The 17,466-nt window shown below is 17.2% G+C and overlaps 2 protein-coding genes across 2 annotated transcripts; both read right to left on the bottom strand.

Moving 5' to 3' along the window:
• Positions 1-569: 569 nt before the first annotated feature.
• Positions 570-7,352, bottom strand: PADL01_1012000 (conserved Plasmodium protein, unknown function; the record flags this gene model as incomplete). The annotated part of the gene is made up of 1 exon (XM_028682177.1): positions 570-7,352. One exon carries the CDS (start codon positions 7,350-7,352, stop codon positions 570-572), a length of 6,783 nt encoding a protein of 2,260 aa, XP_028538481.1.
• A 1,581-nt stretch (positions 7,353-8,933) lies between these two features.
• Positions 8,934-13,576, bottom strand: PADL01_1011900 (phosphoinositide-specific phospholipase C; the record flags this gene model as incomplete). The annotated part of the gene is made up of 4 exons (XM_028682176.1): positions 8,934-9,024; positions 9,134-9,195; positions 9,398-9,476; positions 9,618-13,576. The coding sequence occupies 4 exons, from the start codon at positions 13,574-13,576 to the stop codon at positions 8,934-8,936; spliced, it is 4,191 nt and encodes a 1,396-aa protein (XP_028538480.1).
• Between the last annotated feature and the right edge of the window lie 3,890 nt (positions 13,577-17,466).

Genomic DNA, 17,466 nt, shown 5'->3' with positions numbered 1-17,466 from the left:
TAAACATAAAATTAATGTAATAAAAAAAAAAAAAAAATTTACAAATTTTAAATTATTTCTTATATATATATATATATATATATATATATTTAATAAGAGAGAAATATTATATCATAAATATTTTTATTTTTTTTATAAGAACTAAAAAAGGTAAATACTTTAAAAAATTAATAAGATATACATCTACTTTTGTCAAAGTAAAAATAAAAATGTATATGATGTGAGGTATGTGTAATGAGAACTTTAATAAATACTTAATATTAATAAATATAATATATATATATTTATATTTATTTATTTATTCATTATGTTATATGTTAATAAAAAAAAAATAAAAAAATATATTGTAATCAAACGACACAAATATGTATATAAAACTATATATAATAATACATATGTGTATATTTATATATTTATATATGTATATATTTATATATGTATATATTTATTTACATATAATTGTTTAAAATCGTAATATAATAACATAAATATTCCTTTTATATAAAATAAAGAAATAAAATGATTTTAAATTTATAAACTTGTTCATATAAAATGATATATTTTTCTCATTAAATAAAATCGATATCAATATGAAACATGGATTTATTTTTAAAAATGTTTAAATTTAATTCACTCATTCTAGATACAAGAGATTTTCTTTTTTCTAAATTATCTTTTATATATGTAAGAAATATAATTTTGGTGTCAATCATTTTTAAGAGTTCTAATTTTTTTTTATATTTTATGGATGATCCATGACTATGTATATGTTGATCTTCTTTAATATTTTGTTCTAATAGATGTTTTAATTTTTCTTTATCCATTTCATTATCTTTTAAACATGATTTTATACCATTATATATTTTTAATTCCAAATCTTCATGGAAACCTTTACATAAGAATATTAGATGATTTAATATTTTGACAGATAAGGAACCATTAAATTGAAAATTTTCAATATTCATCTCTTTTTCCATTTTTTCCATTATATTATCTGTAAATGGTTTCATCTGTTGTTGATTTAATATATATTCTTTCTTACCTGACTTTTTTGTTTGTGTATATTTCATTTCATTTGAACTATTTGTACGTTGCGACTTTTGTTCGACATATGTGATAAGATTATCATCTAATGATGAAGAATTTCTTTTTTCATTTTTTTGTTGTTTCTTTTTTTTATTATGTGTGTTTTTGTTTTTTCTTTTTTTATTTATTCTTATTCTAAATGTATCATCCGAATCGTTGGACGATGAAGTGGTTGACCCATTACTTCTAACAGTGCTTTTATATTTAATACATTTTTTATTTAGGCCACCATCATTTTTTTTATGACTTCTTAAAATTTCACGATAATTTTTTCTAACTTCTTCATCACTACTATAGAGTGAATGACTATCTTGTGAATGGTCCTCTGTATTAGAGTCTGTATTATTTTCGGTGTTATTATCATTTGTATCATTTTCTGTGTTATTATCATTTGTATCATTTTCTGTGTTATTATTATCATTTGTATCATTTTCTGTACTATTATCATCTGTGTTATATCCCTTGTTATATTTTGTATTTTTCTCTGATTTATTTACTGATTTATTCTTTCTTTGTTTATGTGTACCTACTATATTTTTTCCACTATTTTCAACACTGTTTTTATTTTTCTTGTTATAATTTTGTTTTTCTTCCTCAGAATGAACAAAATTTGGATTATTATTATCTTCCTCATTTTCTTCTTTAAACTTTTTCATGTCTTCTACAATTTGATGATTCTCCTGAACATTCATGGTGTTTTTTAATAACTTATTTCTTTTATTTGTTGAAGAATATACGTTTTCATCTAATATATTAAGGTGGAATATTTTTTCAAAGAAGAACATCATATTTTCATTACCTTTTTTTTTGAAAGATATAATATATAAGGTAGTAAAAAACATTTTAAAGAAATATGATAAATTTTTTTCATTATAAAATATTCTGAATAATAAAAAATTTAATTGTGTATAATAATATTTGAGAGATTTCTTTTTGATATAATCATTAATAAACATATGATAACTTATATAATTCTCATTAATTATGATATTATGTTTATTTATATGATTATAGTCAATTAATAAGAAGAGAATAATAATAGTTCTAATAATATATAATAATACTGAATGATTCATTATATCATTACTCAATTTTAAATTCTGTTTTTTATTTTCTCTTTTAACATTGTTTATTATATAACTTAATTTAAAAAACTTTTTTATAGATGGAATAATTTTTTCTAGAACATAATTTTTATATTCATTTTTTTCCATCAGTATAATTGTTATTAATTTATAAAAGGTAGCTTTATCATATTTCATGTTGAAAATGAATAATAAAGAATTTATCATAAAATAAAAGTTGTCATTTTTTAATATAATATTATTACAATTTAAATTATTCGAAAAGAAAAATCTATATTCATCTGAATAGGTTGATAAGTTGTTTTGTTTAGTATTATTTGATTTTTTATTTTTCATGATATATTCTTTAATTTCTTTATTTGATATAATATAAAAGTATTCTAATATTTCAAGTTTTAATACTTTTATATCGTTTAACTTTTTATCTTCATTTATTATATCTTCTGTGCTTTTATTTTTTATATGTCCTGTATATATATCTGCTTCTTTTATAGACAAATAACTGTATATTTTTTTAAATGTTTTAAAGCTCAAATATTTTATATATTTATAATAAGAAGAATTAAAATCATTATTTGTATGTAAAAGACAAATTAATTTATTTATAATCATACTACAATTATCTATATCAAATTTTAAATAATTGTCACAATATGTTGTCTTCTTATTAGTTTTCTCTTTTTGTGTTATAATATAATATAATATTAAAATGTTAATATATAAGGAAGAAATTTCACGACTTTTACTATTTTTCTCAATATCATTAAAAAAAAAAGAATTTCCTATATTATTTTTATTGTACAAAATTAAGGGTAAATAATTATTCTCTTTTATATATGTCTCATTAATATTTTTTAATGATATATGTTTGAAATGTTCATCATTATTAAAATTATTTGAATTATTATGTTGTATATTATAATTAATATTGTTTTTAACATATCCTTTGTTATTTTGATTGATATCATTTTCTTGATCTAAATCACTATTGTATTTATTATATTCATAGCTAACCATATTATTATTATTATGTGATATATTATCTTCTACATTTAACAACTCTTCTATAATATTTTCATCCATTTTTATTTTATCTAACACATTTAGACAGTAATTATATATTTCATCCAACTTGGATCTATCTAATATACATTTCATACAAGAAAAAATAATTTTTTTATTTGAGTATGGTGAAAAAAGTATATCATATATTATGAATTTAAAATTATAATATAAATTATTTGTTTTTGATATATTTTGTAATAATTTTAGAAAGATATAAAACACATTTTGATACAACTTTATGTTTTCTTCTAATTCATTTAAGGTAATGTTTTTATTATTGTTTTCATGGTCATCGTTATTTTTCTTATGGCATGCTACATAAGATGTTACTATATCTTTATCTTTTTTTATATTATAATATTTAACATTATTTTGAAACGTTTTTGTGTTCTTATCATATATTTGATCTTTATTCTGGTGTATACCTTCGTTTATAATTTCTATAGATTTTAATTTATTAAACGATAATTTTAAAATATAAAAAATGGATACAAGATACTTTTCTATTTTCACATCTTTTGATAAGCAGTGTAATAATATAAGAGATGTGTTTAAAAATATTTTATGATCATAATAAAATTTCTCTTTTTCTTCTATAACTAATTTGATATTTTGTATAATGAAAAAATAAAAATCATCAAATAAAAATACTAAACTTGCATTAAAAATAGGATATAATATATCCATCCTTAAATTTCTCAATTCTTTAATTATTGACAAATTATTTTTTAAAATCTTACTATACACATTATCTTTATTGTTTAAAAATAATTCGTTAATGGTATTATCCACATTTCTTTTCTTGTTATAAAACGAGTGCAATTTTCTGATAAATCGACTTTTATCGTCTGATGTTGCACCTATATAATTATAATTACTACTACTATTATTATTATTGTTATTATGTTGATTGTCATTTTCATTATTATTATTATTATTATTATTATTACTTTTATTCATGTTCTTCATGTTATTACTTATCCTTTTCAATTTCGTGTGCTCCTTAATATCTATATAGTCATCCAAACTAGTAATATAACTTTCGTCATGACCAAATATCATATCATCTGTATAAGATGTAAAATATTTTAATACAAGGTAATTTTTTTCAAAAAAACTTATAATTCTTTCCTTTTCAGCATCTACTACATTATTTACACATTTATTTTTTTGTCCTTCTTCCTCTGACATTTTATCACATAACAATTCAGGATCATCATTATTCAAAAATGAAGAGCTATTATTGTTGTTCTTATTATACATATTATTATTTTGGATGTTATTGTTATAATTATTTTTATTATCATTTTCATCGTCATTCTTATTATTATTATCATCACTTTTTATGTCTTTTTTTGAATCTTTTTTTTTTTTTCTATAACGTTCTTCTTCACTTTCCTTGTCTGAACAAGAAAGATCAATGACATCCATTTTTTCAACATTATTTTTATTTTTATCGTTTGCTTTTTTCCTTTTTTTATTATTATTATTATTATTATTTTCTTGTTTTTTATTTCTTCCATTTCGATAACTCTTGATATGTTTGTAATCATCCCATTCTTCATCATCACTATTATCATCATCACTACTATCATCTTCATTATAATAACCTTTTTTATTACCACCATATTTGCTTTCAGTTCTTTTTGTTCTTTGTGCTTTCTCCACCTTATCATCTTTTTCATTATTAAGTTTCTTTATCTTTTTATCGTCTTCTAACATATCATGATTATTTTGTTTTTCATCTAAAACTTCTTTTTCGTTTAAATTTTCGTTTACATCTAAAATTTCTTTTTCGTTTAAATTTTCGTTTTCATCTAAAATTTCTTTTTCGTTTAAAATTTCTTTTTGATTTTCATAATTTCCATTTTTTTCTAAAGTTGCATCAATTTCCTTCATATGTTCCTCCTTCAATTTAAGAAAGTTTTCAAGATATTGACTTACATTTCTTTTAGTAGTTATAAAATTTGTTAGGAAGTTTAAAAAGTTATACTTAAGAACATACTGAAGAAAATATATATGATAGATAACGTAAAATAAATCTTTCTGTAAAAATGATTTTTCATACATATTTTTAAAAAGATATTTTTTTATAAAAGAATATGTAATCATAACTTTTTCACTATATACATTTTTTTTTAATGCTTCTATAAAACTATCAAATATATCTACATATAAAAATAGAAAAGGTTTTAGAACTTGTTTACAAATATCGAATGATGTATCATTTAAATTCATTTCATTTTCATATATAACATTTATAATTTTTTGAAAAATATAATCATATGTATATAAATATAAATGTGTAACTAAGGCAAAATATTCCATATTAGTTCTACTAATAATATAGTATACTTCTTTAAAAAATAAACAAATATATTTGTCTATACATATATTATTATTGTTCTTAACAAAATTTAAATAATTCAATTCCTTTTCATCAGTATCCAATATTTCATTTCTTCTTATACTATATTGACCTGGAATATTTGTAAACAATTTATTATTATATATATACATTTCATCTACTATATCATGATATATTATATAAAAAATACGTTTGATAGATGTGAATAATTTAGACAAGGTAGAAAACCTTTTGGACCCATATTTAATAAAATTTGTTAGTAAAACATTTCTAATACTTACATCATTTGTACTTATATAAACAAAAAAGAATGATGACAAAAACATTTCTTGGAAAGTATCATTATCATGTAATGTTTTTATAAAATTTAGATAGTACTCATAATTATTTTCATAATTCAAATTTTTGTAAATGATAATATTTATTAAAAGTTCATAATAAAATAAACAATCACTAAGATATAATTCTTTATTACGTTCTTTTATATTTTCGTTTGTATTTCTTTTCTGTTTCTTATGAGACTCTAAATGGTTATGTGAATAATTTTTGCTATAGCTTCTATTACTACTATTACTTTTATGATAAATATTATTATGATTATTATTACTATCATTATTATTTATAATACTAGCCGTATAATTATTGTTTAAATAATTTATACTATCTGTTAATATTCTATCTACTAATGTATTCATTTTATCCTTGTATATTAAAAAGAGAAATAATAACAATTCCTTGTAAATATTTTCATTATTATGATTAATATAATAATTTTCTATGAATTTTTCTATTAAATAAAAATTTATATTTTCAAAGCAACTTTTAAAATATATAAACAAATAGAAACAAGAAAATTCTTTATTTAATGATTCAAGATTTTTTGATATATTTTTATCATTAGAAGATGTGCTTTGTTTCGTTCTTAAAATCGTTCCTCTTTGTTCTTTCTTATTATCATTAACATATTCTACAATATCATTGTTTTTATCACTTTCATAGTTATAATTTTTATAACCTTCATCCTCTTGAGTATTTTCTCTTTCTCTATAGGCATCACATATGGTGACATTTCCATTTTTCTCAAAATATTCTCGTATACCTTTTTCATCATTTTCATTTAATACGAATAAAGAATCTATAGCAAATTTATTATTATTAATTAATAGGACTTCATTATTTATTTTTTTATTTTCTAGACATAATAAGAACTCAAATGTTGGATTTTGTTTTACATAATATATTTGGTTATAATTATTTTGATTATATTGATATATGTTATATAAGGACTGATAAATTAAGCAGAATGAATATTTGTTAATATAATTCATTAAATTTTTTAAAAGGAAATCTAGTATTTCTTTTTCATGTTTTATAATATTTTTTAAAAATATTCTCTTACAACATTCAGATATATTTTCAATAAACTGTTTTTTATTAATTTTATCACATCCTTCTTTTATAAAATATTCATACAACAGATATGTTTTTTGTAAGAATTCCATAATTTCATCATTCAAAAGAAAATCATCAAGTTTTTCTTTACAAAAGAAATTTAATATAACCAAATTTTCTTCATTGTATAAGTTTTTATCTTTAAAAAATGTAAGAGCTATACTTTTTAAACTTTTATAATCACAACCTTTTAAACATATGGGATCGTCTTTTATAGTATCTAGCCATATCTTCTTTTTCTCTTGAACATTTATATTAGAGTTTAATAATTTTAAATTACCTTTCAAAGTACTCATATTTCATTTCAAAATATAAAAAAAAAAATAATAAAATAATAAAAAAAAAGGAAAAAAAAAATTAGTATAAATGAAAAATAATAAATAATATATTATATAATACTATATTTTTAAAAAGTACGAAATCATATGTACACACACATATATATATACATATATACAATATTTCAAATATATATCATAATATATAAAATATAAATATTGTTATTTATAATAAAAAATTTTTATATGAAATTATGAATATTTCAAAAATATCATAAAATTCTTCAAAAGATGGTAAAAAGAATTATTATATCATATTAATAAATAGCATTTCACTATAATAAAATTAAAATATAAAACTATTATGAAAAAATATATACAATACATATACACATATATATAATATATATATATATATATATATATATATATAATGTAATATAATATAATAATAAAAAAATTTATAAAAGAAAAGAAAAAAAAAAAAACTACAGCTCTTTAAAGTATTCTTTCCTTTTGAATATTCATATAAATATATTCTATTGTAAAAGGAATAGAAAATATTATATACATATATATTTAAATATATAATAAAATTTGTAAAGCCATTATTTCACTAATTTTTTTCGATTCATTTTTTTATTTTTTTTTATTTTTTTTATTTTATTTATTTTTTTCTTTGTTTTTCCTTTATCATTTAAATATATTATGAAAAATTCATGATGTATATTCAAGCATATAATAAATAAAAGAAATAAAATAAAAATAAAAGTAGGAAAACATATTAAATGCAATATTGCTAAAAGTCTAAAGAGTTAAATATTTGTGCAATAATTTATTTATATATTTGTTCATATAGTTTTTTTTATCTCTTATTATATTATTGTCTGTATAATAGATACTATATATATAATATATATATATATATATATATATATATATATATTTATTTATATATATTAATTTTAACTATTTAAATAAACAGTAATATAAAGGGAAAAATTAATATAGGAATAAAACCTTCAAAATATTCATCAAAATAAGTATGCTATTTAAAATTAAATATGAAAAGTATGAACCACAATTTTATAAAATGATAAAAGTTATATATAAATCTTAATTATTGCAAAAAATATTATATTAAACATAATTTTTTTTTTTTTTTTTATATTATGAGTCATATTAATATAGTGTGTATCTATACCAAAAAAAAAAAAAAAAAAAAAAAAAAAAATATATATATATATATTATAATAAATTATTTCACAAATAATTGAATTATATACTAGTTATTAGGTTTATTAAAAAAAATGAAAAAAAAGAAAAAATTATTAATAAAAAATTAAATATCAACAAATAAACTTTGTACATATATATAAAATATATATACATAATTAAAAAGGTGACAAAAAATATATTCTACTTAAAAAATATATTGTAGTCATGCACGTACAAAAATAAAATTAAAAACAATGTGTTAAATATATATATATATATATATATATATATATATATATTTAAGAAATACAATATATTAATTTATGCGCTTCTTAACAATATAGAAAAATACATTGGTCGTATATTTTATCAAATTTTAATTCAATTTTCTTGATTAATTTTTAAATTAACTAAAATTCCTGATCCTTTTATGTCTTTTAAATATTTATCGCACAATGGTACAAATCGTAATCTATTATAAATTAATAAATGAATATAAAAAATATATATAATTATAGATTAAATGATATTTATATAATAAATATGGATATAATACGTTTTATGCTTAATTTTATAATTACCCTTCTCTTAAGCATTTAACTGGAAAGCAGGCGCAAGCTACTATTTCACTTTTTACAGTATCCTATATAAATAAATAAATAAATAAATATATATATATATATATATATATATATATATATAATATACATATAACCCGTGGTATATATAATTTATATTGTATGCTAATTTGTATATCACATGGATCTAAACATTTATTTATATGATCACATATACTAAACTATTAATTTTATAAAAAAAATAAAAATATAATATTTTAAACTTACATATGCCTTTAATTCAAATACTATAAGAGCCAAGGAAGGATAAGATATTTTCATTTGGAAAGTGGATGGTTTTGACCAACTACAAAAATAAAATAAATAAAAAATATATATATGAATAAATAAATATATATACACATATATACATACATACATACATATATTATTATTATTTTATTTTTTTTTTTTTTGTGTGATGTATTTAAAATATTTTGGTACGTACCAATAATTAATGTCATAAAAGTTAACTTTTGCAATTTCAGTTTTAAAGTAATATTTGTTCTCATTATATCCATGAATGGATATAGTAAGATATAGATAATAAAATAAATTATTTGCTTTTTTTAATTCTTCAAATGTTTGATAAAAATTTTTGTTTTTATATTTGGATGAATTATTTTTATTGGAATGTGTTTTATTTCCATTATTTGATGTAGTTGTGTTACTACTACAACTATTGAAGCTACTACTATGTGATAAGGATGAAGAACATAATAAGAAAGATTTATATTCTGTTAACATATCTTCATATTTCTTTTCTACATTTAAACATTTATTATGTATATAATTAACATCATCATTATCATTAATTTTGTTAAGAAGTAATTCGTAACTAATATGTTTATTTTTATTATCATCTGACTGAACATCTGAAAAAAGTATATTTTTTTTCTCTTTTTCTAATTTTTGTAAATCTTTCCAGTTTTTGATTTTCTTTTTTATTTTTTTATGTGTTTGAATTCTTTGAATCATATCCATTTGAAATAATTTCTTCTTTAGTTTTTTTTCTTGATATTTATTTTTAATTGAAAATAGTAAATTTATTTGATGTAATGACAATATTTGTAAATCTAATGATAAGGTATTATAATCTTGTTTTTCACTAAATCTTAACAATTCAGGTTTTAAAATATAACCAGAGTGTTTTCCACCATTTTCTAAAAACCTTCCTTTATTTAATAACATACTTAATCCATTATATTGATAATTTAATGCGACAACTTGTATACCTGCATTCCAAAATATTAAAGGATTGAAATTAGTAGACGCTAGTCGTGTTCCTGATGGATAAACTCTTGTTAAGGTTTTTTGATTATATTTAATAATTTCATTTTCATTTTTTTTAATTAATTTAATAAATTTATTTTCACTAATCGAACATATTTCATTATAATTTCTGGTTTCATAAAAATTTCGAAACACATATCCTTTTAAACAAGAATATTCATTTAAGAGATTGTTATTTTTTAAATTAATATTATCTGTTTTTTTTAAAATATATTTTTTCTTTTCATCTAAATCTTTAGTTTTATCTTTTTTCTCAACATTTGATGTATTACAAGTTTTATGTTCCTTCATATTATTATTATTATTATTATTATTATTATCGGATGAATCATTATCCATATTATTATCATTCCTTTTAATATTTAAAACGTTTCTAGGTTTTTTTCCATCTTCCACAAATTTATTGTGTTCTACTTCATAGTTTACTTTTTCAATAGATACATTATTATTACTCTCATTATTTTTCATATATAATTGTTTGTGATTAATGCCATCCTGATTATATTTTTTTTCTATACTTTTTTCTATGTATTTACCAAAATTTTTTTCCATTTCATACTCATCCTCATCTTCATCAAAATTTTCAACATCTACATCATCATTATGTAATAACTGGCCTTCACATTCTTGTTGAAACATATCCATATCTTCATTATCATAATCTAATTCATCATTTTCATCAAGAATATCAGACATATAATTTAGTTCATCATACATAACACTTTGTAGCCCTTCAAAAAGATAATAAAATCCTGAGCTATCATTATTTTCAAAATGTTTATATTTAACTAAAAATTTATTTTTACAATTATTTGGAGTTATATTATTAATTTCGTCTGTTGTTTTAGGTATATATAATTGGTTACCCAATATAGATATTAATATTTTAGCAATTAAATTTTTATGCTTATTTTTACAATGAATTTCTAATGATAAAATTATTGGATATGGAGATGTCGTAAAACCGAACATTTTACAAGCTATTAGAGTATCACAAAATAAAATAGAAGAAGTTAATTTATATCCATAAAATCCATGATACACTACTATATTCTTATTAAAATAATAACAATCAAATTCTACACATCTACATCCATCTAATAATATATATATATATTGTTCTATATTACTAGTACTAAATATTTGTTTTCTAGCTAAATAACTATTATGACTACTATTAATCCAGTAATTACATAAGGGTAAATTCATATTTTGATATACCTTTGCATACTCTGGACACATAATACTATTTTCTTTTGATAATAAGAAATAAACTAAACCAATCTCGGTTAAATATTGATTATCATCATTATTCATAACAAATGGGATATTATATTTTTTAATAATATTTAATAATTTATATATAACATTAACTTTTATAGGATACATATTTGGTATATTTTGATTAATAATATTGACACAGCTATCTACATTATCATTATTATTATTATTATTATTGTTTAGATTAGATTCTTTTTCATCTTTTAATTTATGATGACATGTCACATCATCATCATCATTATTATTATTATAAATATTATCATTATGTGTATTTTTTTTATTACCTACTTTATTTTGATCACCATAAAAGTATTTATTTTTTAATATATCCAATATTAAAAGATAATCTTCATCATGTATTATAGAATTATCAGAGAATATTAATGTATTGGATATATCCATATTATATTTTATATTATCCTGATTTATATCATGGTTACTTATTTTTTTAATTATATTACAATCATAATTATTACTAATTGATTCATTTGTTATTTTATTATTATTATTATTGAAATGTGTATTATTTTCATTAGACATAATATTGCTTTCATGTTTGCTATAGTTATTTTCTTCTATATTATAATTATCTCTATCAATAGTGTAATTATTATATATATGTGAAGCTTTTACATTATCTTCATTTTTATATTTTATGGAAATATCTTCTGTTTGTTTATTTTCATTAAAATATTTATTATTATTATTATTATTATTATTATTATTATTATATGTAGATGGATTCATTATGTCTAAGTAATGTGCAGCATCTTCATTTTTTTTTTTTAATTGTAACATTTCTGGACTTTCTTGACACACCAACTTTGAGTTTCTATAATTCTGATAATAATTATTAAATATAAATTCTTCACACTTCCCTTCACATTGTATATCAATTAAGAATTCAATAAATTTTTTTTTATCTATATAATTAAATTTTTTATCTTTATATTCATTAAAATATATAGAAATGTGTGTATTTGAAAATATATGTTCTAATATTTTCGTAAAACCTATATAATTTATGACAGCTTTATTTTTATATATAGAAAAATAATGATATAATATTTGCATATTTAAATATATATTAAGACTTCTCAATATAATATATAATTGAGATAATGTTAAAGCATTAATATCTTTTAATCCTGATATTATATAATTATCATATAATTTATTACTTTCATATAAAAAGGATTTCATTTTTTTCTTTCCATTTCCTTTATTAACTAATTTATATTGATAATACATAAGACCAAATAACCACATTTTCCATCTTTGTATATCTAAAAAAGTTAATCTTAAATTTCTTTGAGTACTTATAATTTCAATAGATAAATTCTTATCATCTTCTTTCTTTTTAAAAAATAAAGATTCAGAACCATCCAAGATTTTTATTATATCACAAATATATAAGGATGGATTCTTTTTCTCACTTAATTTTTTCTTTTTTGAATTCCATCTTATACAATAATTATTAACATCTAAATAAAAAAATTTTAATGTTTTCTTTTGAAATATATTATTATTCCATTTATAAACATATTCTCCCTCCTTCATTTTTTCTAAGCATATTGGTAAATATGCATGTGTTAATACATTCTTTATATCAAATGATAACTTAGATTGAATACTGTTGTCGTTTTTATTATTATCCATATCATTTTTAAGAACTTTTATTTCAGACGTTCTCTTATTCTTCTCATTATTATATACCACATCCTTTCTTTCATTTTCATCATCGCCCATAATTCTACCTATTCTTTTATCTTCATTTCTTTCTACTATATTATTATTATATCCATTTGAATCAATTTTCGCACTAAGGTTCATTAGGGCTCAAAATGTAAAAAAAGAAAAAAGAAAAAAGAAAAAAGAAAAAGGAAAATGGAAAAATTAATAGAATAAAATGAAATCAAAATAATATATAATAATATAAATATTATATATGTATTATATATTTATAAATTGTGATCATTAACTTATAATAATGGAATAATATAAAATCACAAAAGGTATATTCATTATTATATATAAGAACATATAATATCATACATTAGAAAAACGAAAAAAAAAAAAAAAAAAACATATATATATATATATATATATATATAATATTTATACTTCATTGAATATATATAAAAAATTAATACATTGAAGTCACACAAAAATAAACATTTACAATAAATTATTGTTAAAAAAAAAAAAAAAAAAAAAAAAAGAAACAAATAATACATAATATATCAATTCAATGAAAAAAAATTAAACCATCATATCAATTAAAAAAAAATAATATATGAAGGAAAATATAAGGAAATGAAAAAGAAAAATATACATGTATTAACATTTATAATATATGATTATATATACACTTAATTTATAAATAAAATACGAACATGAAACAAAAAAAAAAATAGAGAGTAAACTATAATAAATAAATGGAAAAATAAAAACATGTAAATGTATAGTAAAAAAAAATATCATTAAAAATAAACTTCCTCTGAAAAATCTGAACCAAAATGTATGAGAATTTTTATAAATTTAATTTTTTTTTCTTAAATTGTTTATAAAATACATATACATATTTATATATATATATATAATATATAATATCATGTGTATATCATATGGCTATTAAAATAATATCAGTGAACTATAGGTTTCTTAATATTTGAAAAAAATATATTCTTCAATCCATATAAATAATAATAAATTAAAATTTATAAAAAAAAAAAAAAATTATTAAAATGAAGACATATATATGCTATATATTTTTATAATATAACACTGATATAAACAGGAAAACAAAAAAAATATAATTATATATATATATAATGTAATTTTTAATAAGTATTAATTTATAACATGGTAGTATAAAAGGCATAATGTATTTTATAATGATCAAAGAAAGTTTAATAATACATTTATATACTTATAATATATAAATAAATATATATATATCTTACATATTCTATAAAAGATATATATTAAAATGTAATATTTTTTTATACACTATATTTATAATATTTATATGGAATTATTTATAATAGAAGGATATATTAATTATTTATAAAAATAACATTATATATATAATATATATGAAAATATAACAAGATTAATAAATTAATATTTCATGTTGTATAAGTAATAAAACACAATTAAAAATCAAAATAAAATAAAATTTAAAATTAAAATTAAAAATTTTATCAGATATAAAATAAAAAAAAACTGCAGTAATTAAATTATAAAAAAAAAAAAAAATATATATATATATGAAAATTTTGTTACATGTTAAATCATATATTAGGTGTATATAAATTTTGTATAATAATTTAAGCTTATATAACATTAACCATAGAAGCTTGTTCAATTAAAAGAAATAATATAAAATAAAATGAAATAATAAATTTTGTTTTACATTAAAATATATAATCATACTTCTCTATATATGTTAACATAATATATACTTATATTCATATATTTATTGTGACGCTATAAATAACTATTTCATATGTAATATACATATAAAATATTTGAAAAATTATTAATAGACATAAAAAACATTTATAAAATATATTTATTAAAAAAAAAAAAAAAAAAAAAAAAAAAAAAACATGTGTTCATATTATATAGGTATTTTTATTTTTTTTATGTGTGTAAGCATTTTAATTATATAAAAATATATAACACATATTTATATATATATATATATATCATTAACACGTTTATATATTATATCATTACATTGTGATAAATATTTATTATATGCGTAAAAATATATAGATGAATATATAAAAAAATATATTCACATATATATAATATGTATTTAAATGCTCATTATATATATATATATATATATATAATCATTTTATATATATGATTTAACTTATTGATATAACTAATTAACATATGTATTTATTTTTCTGTGCATAAAAATACATTCCACATTTGTTATTAATTATATTAATTTATTACATTTAAATAATAATCTTATATTTTTAAAAATTAAAAAACATTCATAATTTTTTTTATTTTTATTGTCCTTAGCTAAAAATTTGTTTACCATTAAATTATAAAAATATATAATATTATATATGTATAACTTAGTCACAGATTTATAATATTTAAACCGTTGATATTATATATCACATATATGTATATATATATTTAAATATTATTTCATAAATGTTTATTATTTAATGTTTTATTATATATAAGATGAATATATATCAAGTATAAAAACTAAAAAATATACATATATATATATAAATATTATATATGTATAATATTATGTGATAATTATTAACATATGAATATAATGTAGAATCATTCAAAAAAAGAAAAAAAAAAAAAAAAAGTGGGAAAAAATATATTTTATTTTTTAACCATATATAATTATTTTTGTTTTTTTTGAAGTTATTTTATATATAAATATATGATAATAAAATATAATTTTTTTAATTTTTTTATAATTAAATTTATTAAAATAAAAAAAATAAATAATATAAAAAAAAAATCATAGGAAAGATACATTTTTTTAAAAATATATATTTAAGAACAATCTTATTATAATATTACTACAATCATTTCAAAAAAAAAAAAATTTGTTCTTATAAAATAAAATATGTTGTATACATAATATATATCTCATATACATAATGCAACATTAAATTATTTTTTACTATAAATAATATATATATATTTATATAAATAGGACGCTTTAACTAAAAATAAAATAAATAAATAAATAAATAAAAAAAAAAAAAAAAAAAAAAAAAATTAACGAACTACAAATGAATAATAAAAATTATCTGAAGTTAAAATGTAAAAATATATAGAACTTATAAAAATTAAAAAAACTCTTTAAAAGTTCAAAATAAAGAAAAGGAAAAAATTTTAATATAATATAAATTTATAGAAAAATAAATTGTTTATGTAATAATAATATAACAATATTATTCTCTCCTTTTTTTTTATTTTTTTTCCCCTTTTTCTTTTTTTATTATATATATTTCATATTTTTTATAAAAAAATAAAAAATACAAAGTTGTCCATAAAATATATTTATAAAAAGTTTTATAAAATTTGTATTATTATATGCTTGACGTATTTTTTTCTTTTTTTTTTAATATATATAATTTTAAAGGTTTTAGAAATATATTTTTTTTTATTTATTATATTTTTTTTACGATCTTTTGTAATATTTCATATGAATTATATATTTATATTAATATTTAAAAAAAAAAAGAAGAAAAAAAATGTACTATATATAATAAGGGGGATATACATATAATAATAAATATTTTATAAATCATTTATATATAATAAATTTATTATGGTAGACTGACAATATATTTTAATTTTTTTTTTTTTTCTTTTTTTGTAGTTATTCCAGATAATGAATTCATTTTATTATCATATAATCAAAAAAAAAGAAAAAAAAAAAAAAAAAACAACAACAACAACAACAACAACAACAACAAAAAGAATAAGAATAAAATTTTTATGTTCTCGCATATAAGATAATTCTTATTTTTTTTACATCTATGTAAATTTTTTGTATTTTTTAATTGGGTGAATAAAAAAAAATCGTCATATTCAATCTTTATTTTTTTATACACCTACTGTTTATATATGACCATGTTATATTTTATTACAATATAAAATTTATAAAATGCAGAATAAAAGGGCTAATTCAACATAATATATATTTATGAGATTAT

This window comes from Plasmodium sp. gorilla clade G2 (assembly GCF_900097015.1).
Source record: "Plasmodium sp. gorilla clade G2 genome assembly, chromosome: 10".
NCBI lineage: Eukaryota > Apicomplexa > Aconoidasida > Haemosporida > Plasmodiidae > Plasmodium > Plasmodium adleri (nom. inval.).
The sequence above is the reverse complement of the archived record's forward strand: the minus strand, read 5'-3'. Positions and strand labels throughout refer to the sequence as shown.